This window comes from Coenobita brevimanus, chromosome 108 (genome assembly GCF_032717465.1).
Source record: "Coenobita brevimanus isolate Jiangsu-jjx chromosome 108, ASM3271746v2, whole genome shotgun sequence".
Lineage (NCBI taxonomy): Eukaryota > Metazoa > Arthropoda > Malacostraca > Decapoda > Coenobitidae > Coenobita > Coenobita brevimanus.
This window is the reverse complement of record NC_137061.1, coordinates 1,436,103-1,443,015: the sequence shown is the minus strand read 5'-3', so window position 1 is coordinate 1,443,015 and position 6,913 is coordinate 1,436,103. Positions and strand designations below refer to the sequence as shown.

The 6,913-nt window shown below is 42.1% G+C and overlaps 1 protein-coding gene across 1 annotated transcript in view; it reads left to right on the top strand.

Moving 5' to 3' along the window:
- The window catches only part of sprt (PDZ domain-containing protein sprite), a 136,857-nt gene that overhangs the window by 127,341 nt on the left and 2,603 nt on the right, over positions 1-6,913 (top strand). Inside the window, exons 7-10 of the mRNA XM_080285742.1 lie at positions 1,235-1,570; positions 1,800-2,003; positions 3,653-3,815; positions 4,589-4,924. Coding sequence (XP_080141868.1) covers positions 1,235-1,570; positions 1,800-2,003; positions 3,653-3,815; positions 4,589-4,924 — 1,039 coding nt within the window. The remainder of the gene's footprint in view (positions 1-1,234; positions 1,571-1,799; positions 2,004-3,652; positions 3,816-4,588; positions 4,925-6,913) is intronic.

Below are 6,913 nucleotides of genomic sequence, written 5' to 3'. Positions count from 1 at the left end.
GTAGTAGTAATAGTAGTGGTAGTAGTAGTAATAGTAGTAGTAGTTATTGTTGATGTTTAGGAGTCCTGTATTGGAAAATAAGAATATGGACAAAATTAGGGAGCATAGCAGAAAGGGAGAATAGGGAGGAAATGCTGCATAAGGATAGCAGAACTATAGAGAGGAGAGAGAGAGAGAGAGAGAGAGAATCACCTGAAGGTATTGCAGTACTACATCAAGTAAAGTAAGGGATGAGAAATGTATAATGGGATAGAAATGAATGAGGATGATGGAGAAGATTCAGAACAGGGCTGGAGGATGGGGAGAACAGAGAGGGATGAAGGAGATGAGGTAGGATGGAGATAGTTGGAGAGGGTAGAGGATAATGATGTAAGGTAGAATAAGACTTGAAAAAAAGGCAGAGATGAATGTGGCCTCGGGGAGCAAATGGTAACGGAAATTTTATGACTTATAAATCTGTTGGTGTGGATATGGTCGTCAGTTAAATATCGTGAGGTTTTTGTTTGGATTTATCTACCTGTCTATCTATTGCCAGACGCCACAATCCCTTAAGGGGTGGCCATTTGACTTTGAGTTATTTGTTTTACGGAGAGGGGCAGTAACCCTCCATCAACCCACTTGTTGACACGTAGGGAGCACGTATGGTTTGGTTATATGGCTACCACCCAGCGTTGTACGTGGTTTCTTGGCTTACAGGAAACCATTTGGCTTGTCACTCAATGTAAAGCCATCTGTAAAGGAAAGAAAAGTAATAAGAAGTGACAGGAAAGATGGGAGACATGTGAAGAGAGGAGGGCAGGCACAGAAAAAGAATGATAAAGGCTAAGGAAGAAGTAGGCAGCACTACATCAAGTGACTGAATGGTGGTTCTGTAAAAACATTAAGGATGGAAAATATTAGAATGGAGTAGATAAGTAGACCAGGTTAACATTAGCCAGTAGTATTTTCTCACATGCATAGTTCATACTCTAATCTTCGTTTATTAGAGACAAAGATATTATAGTGATAGAATGGTCAAGGTATACCAAGATAGGATGAATAAACTGAATGAGTTATTTTTTTTTTTTTTTTTTTTTTTTTTTTTGTCAGGTTATGAAAATGATTTTTGAAAATTTTGCATTTTTTCTGCTGATGAAATGATATGTATCAGTCCAAACCATAACATATATATATATATATATATATTTTATTTACCTGGTGATTTCATTGATCATCCTTGCCATGTCTCTTACAGTAACATTGATGTACGAATCCGAGCAGCTGAGTTGGAGTATGAGCTGGAACGTGAGGAACTAAACATTCTCAACCTGAAGGAAGAGTCAACTGTTCTCATGGCCCGCCTGCAGGACCCCCCTCCATCCTCCAACTCTACCTCCAACACCACCACTACCTCACTTCACTCCCTCCTCACTTCTTCTGGAGGGGCAGCTGCCCTTGGAGGTGCAACACTGATGGGTGTGTCACTGACTCACACCCCAGGCAACCCTCCTTTCCATGTCACCCCACGGCCACCTCTTGGTTGTGTCATCGATTGGGCCACTGATGACACCAAGCTCAAGAAAGGCGACAGGTGAAAATAACTAATGCCTTCTTCTGTTGCATTCATTACTTTCCCTTTATTCTCTTTGTATTCCATATTTTTTTCATTACTCTCCCAAATTCCCTTCATCTATGGCATTCATCAGTTTCCCTTTATTCCCTACTTGTTGAATATTGTGTTCATCACTTTCCCATGTTCCCTTCATCTGTTGTTTTCATCATTTTCCTTTATTCCTTTTCTTGTGTTCTTTTTTCCACAGGCTGGTTGAAGTGAATGGTGAGAGTGTGGTGGGTCGGAGTCTTGAGCAGGTGACCCGTGTGATGGGCTCGGCCACACACCTAACTCTGGTCATTGCACGCCCCCTGACAGCTCACACTCCAGGCAGGCGAGGGGACCGGCCAGCGGAGGTGAAGGAGCTGGTGAGTCGTCTAGACAGGGCCCTCAGAGAGAAAGACACACTCAGGTAAGATCATCGCCCCTTTTTATTCAGTGCTGTAATATGAGGACAAGAATTTTGTGCTGAAGTTAATCATTAATAGTTTCAACCATATATAATATATTTATAATGAAAAATAATCTTCCTGATTGTTAAATTCTTTCAGTCCAGGTATAAGTTTTCTTTTTTTCTTCTTCTCTCCCAGTGATTTGATTCACAATAGGAAACACCTTTGTAATCAAGTGGATAATGAAGACTATATTTAACTCCTTCAGTCTGGAAAGTCAGTCATAAGTGTGGTAAAATCATCTGGTCTTAAACAAGAATAAGCCGATAAAGTATTTCATTTTGATTCAAGAGGATGGTATGTTACTTATAAAATGTACTGTACATCCTTTTAGTTGGTGGTTTACCTTCATTTTCATCATACAAGGATGGTCAGTATCAGTATTGTAATGAAGCTGATATTGATAAAACAAAAATCACTCATGTCCAGAAAAACTCTACCTCTATAGCATCATTCTCTTTGGATTATAGTACAACACTATTACTATCACGAGCATACCCCCAATATTTTTTACATAGTTTTCAAACTTTCACCATCACCCTCATAGCCTCATTGTTTAGTCCACATTCCTGTCACTGCCGATATGCCTCTGTGACTTCCTTTACCATATATATATCTATATCCATTGCCTGTCACACTTGTACCACCACTGGCACATACTTTTGTCATAACTTCACACTCCTATCTGTGCTCTCATATGTCTGTGATTTCTTTTACCATATGTATAAATGTGTCCAGTGCCTAACACATTTGTACCTCCACTGACACTACCACTGTCATGCCTGTACCACCACCATCACTGACAGTGTTGTTCAGTCAAGTCACCTCATTTGCGTATCTAAGCCACGGATTTGTAATCTGTGGTACTTTGCCGAACCAGTCCCAATTTTTTTATTCCGCGGAAAAAACTCGAAAAACGTGGTTTCAAGGTTCCAAAGTGGCTCATTTCCAAGGAGATTTATTATATCTAGGCACCCGTGATGTATTCTGCAGCTGCTAGCCAATCACAGACAACCTAGATCCAGCGCCAATCACAGCCCAGCCCTGGTGGCAAGTGTGCACACTACAGCCGCCATGTTTTGTTTACCTCCTGTCCCACCAGCCGCCAACTACATGTGTTCCCCTGTGAGTTCTGAGCGCTGCCTGGTCTTTTTTTTTTTTTTTTTTTTTTTTTTTTGTCAAGGTTACCTCTCCTTGGGCTCTGTTGTGGACGGTCCCAACCCCCCAAGGCGACGTTCGACCCAGCTGGGGTCCAAGAAGAAGGCTCCTTTCAGTTATCAGCGGCATTTGGACATTATTCATAGAGGACATTATTCATAGAGTGGAGAAAGAAGAGAAGTTTGTACACTTGGCCAGTGAGTACGGCCTGAGCGAGTCAACAATTTAGGTGTAGGTAGGTGCTGTTTGGTGTAGGTAGGAGGTAGGGTGCTGTAGGGAGGTTCCACGAAGGACCAGTCTAAATATCTTTTTTCCCATTGGTTCTTAACTTTGTAAACCGCGTAATTCATAATCCACGGGTAGGTACCAGTCTCTAATTGCTGCATGTTAGGCAACTTGACTGTACCACCCTTATTATGCCATTATACCCATATTACTACCGCTGGTACAGAAGTGACAACACGAGATTGAGCCATCGCATCAGTTACTTGGAGGAGCAGGTGGCAGAGCTACAGGCATCTCTCACTCGCTCTCGTCATCCTACCTCAACTCTCACTCGTTCTCACCCAGACACCATCGTCACCACCTCTCAGCCGGGTGCCACAGTTATACAGGTAACAAACGTAGATATTACCTTCCTTTCAAACAGCTCTACTGCTGTTAAGTCATCATCTCATCCTTGACATTCCCCATCAGGTACATAGGGACATTGGGTTAGGCTACTCCGTCCAGACCGGTGCCATGGCTTTAGGAACTAAACTTGCAGGAGAATAGCCTACTCATAGAAAAAGTAAGATGATGTACAGTATTTATGGAAATGCACTCATGAAGAATTACACTCTTTTCACTGTGTACTGGATCTGGACTGCAGCAGGCATTAACTAATTTTAACTCTGTGGACAAGTGGTTAGTTTACAGAGATCTTAATGTGACATGTTACTTTGATGGAGGTTTGATTTCACAGTGTGACATGTTACCTTGATGGAGGTTTGACTTTACAATATTTGCCCTGTCTGCTACATTGGTATGCAGTGGTTTATTGTGCTTAAGGTATGGTTGCCTCACAGTTTTGAGGTCTGAACTTCTGTACTTAACTGGATGACCTCCATAGAGGCTGGTCTTTGGAATGGAATGGAATATAATTAACCTAAGCTGTACAAAGTGAATATTGACTGCTCTGTTAAATGGCCCACGTTATTACCAAGTTGTTACTATGTTGGTGTCTGAATCCAGCATGCTGCTGTGGAGGGAGTTCAGCCTCCCATTGTCCTCTCACTAAGCAGTTACTTGCACTTTCAGTTGATATTTTCAGTTATTTAAGTCAAATAAGTTAATCGTCTAAGAAAAGGAGGGGTAGCCAGGTTACACTCCTTGCTTTCATTTTCAGGTGTTTCAAAAGGGAGACCAGAAATTGGCAGTTGCAAGCCCAGAGGTTGGTGTTGGTGGCAGTGTGGAACGAGCACAGCAGTACCCCACCCTGCCCCGCGTCAGGTCCCCAGACTCAGCCTCCTCCCTCTCCTCTCCCACCTCATCTTCCTCCTCCTCCTCCCGCTCATCAGACCGTTTTGGTCGCTCACACTCCTCTGACCCTCATGACCGCAACTCATCCTCCTCTCGTCCCTATGATCCTCTTGACCGACCACCATCAACCTCTCGGCCTGCCAGTTCTGTAGTTGAGCATCGCAGGAGTGTTGTCTCTCCTCGACCAGATTCTAAAAATGAGGTAGTGTAGTAATGTCTTACAAAGAAGCATGTGATGATTTTATTTTTCACTGCACTGTGCCGTAGTACTTCTTATCTCCTAAGCTATGCTACAAAACTCAAGTAAGAGGTGAAACAACAGGCATTCAGCCAGACATTTTAAATATCAGTATGAAACATTTTTCTGAATTTGTCGATAATATGTTTAATATTAGAAATACAATATTGTATACAGCTTTAGTAACCTCTAATATGAAGGCAGATTTTTTCTATCGTCTTTCATTTATGCATCTGTTGGTTATAATTACTTCTTTGTTAATACCTCGATCCTTTAACTATTCCAGTGCTGTTCCTCCATCACTTCCCCCCTCTGACTTCCTTATGGCTGAAATTAAAATTTCTTCAGCTTATGTAATTTCTGCTATCACTGGCCTCAATACTAACAAGGCATATGGGTCTGATTGAGTCCTTCCTGTTGTCCTCAAGAACTGTGCTTCTGTTCTTACACCATTCCTAAGTAAACTCTTTTGCCTTTGTCTCTCAACTTGCATCTTTCCTTCTTGCTGGAAGTTTGCTCTCATTCAGCCAGTCCTAAAGAAGGGTGACCAATCCCAACCCTCTAGCTATCGCTTAATTGCTCTAACATCCTGTGTCTCAAAAGTTGTTGAGTCTGTTCTTAACAGAAAATTTTTAAAACATCTTTCCTATCATAACCTTTCTGATCGTCAGTGTGGGTTGCGTCAGGGACGCTCTACTGGTGATCTTCTCACCTACCTTTCAGAGTCCTGGTCATCCTCTTTTTAGGACTTTGGTGAAAGTTTTGCCATTGCACTTGACATCTCAAAGGCTTTCGATTGAGTCTGGCATAAATCTTTAATTTCCAAACTGCCCTCTTACAGTTCCTATCCTTCTATCTGTGCCTTCATTTATAGCTTCCTTTCTGGTCATTCTATATCTGGTGTTGTAGATGGCCATCTTTCTTCTCCCAGATCTATCAACAGTGGTGTTTCTCAGGGCTCTGTCCTGTCACCAACTCTTCCTGTTATTCATCAATAACCTTCTAAGCTGTACATCTAACCCTATCCACTCATACGCTAATGATTCCACTCTTCACCATTCCATTCATTTCTCGCAGTGTCCATCTCGGCTGTTACTTCAGCAGACAAGGGATGAGGCTATGGCATATCTTATGTCTGACTTGGCTCGTATCTCTGACTGGGGTAAAAATAATTTTCTTGTTTTTAATGCATTGAAGACTCAGTCCTTACACCTATCAACCCAACAGAATCTTCCACAGGAGTACCCACTAATGTTTAATAATATCCAGCTAAATCCTGCATCGTCCATAAACATACTTGGGGTTTCATTCTCTTGGGACTTATCTTGGAAAGATCATATTACATCTCTTGTAAAATCTGCTTCCAAGAGATTAGGTTGTTAAACTGATGCCATACCTTCTTTACCCCTGCACAGTTGTTGACTTTATACAGGGGTTTTATATGCCCCTGTGTAGAGTATGGCTCTCATGTGTGGGGAGGCTCCCCACATACTGCTCTTCTCAATAGGGTGGAGACAAAGGCTTTTCTTCTCATTAACTCTCCTCCTCTTACTGGCTCCCATCAACCTCTGTCACTTCGCCGCAGTGTTGCATCTTTATCTCTTTTCTATCGGTACTTTGGTCACTGCTTCTCTGAACTGTCTGCTTGCATCCCTCCACCTCTACGACAGATGCGTAGCACCCGTCTAGCAACAAACTCTCATCCCTTTTCTGTCCAGCTTTCTAATGCAAGTGTTAACTGTTACTCCCAGCCCTTTATTTATGCAACAGGTCAACTCTGGAACTGTCTCCCTCTGTCTGTATTTCCTACTTCCTACGATCTCCAGTCTTTCAATTGCAGTGTGTCCAGGCATCTCTAAATGAACGGATCTTGAATTTGGCTCTTTTTTGTATTATTTTTGTTTTTTTCTTGGAAGGAACAGTTTGCAGGTTCCTGGCCTTTGGTTCCTTCTT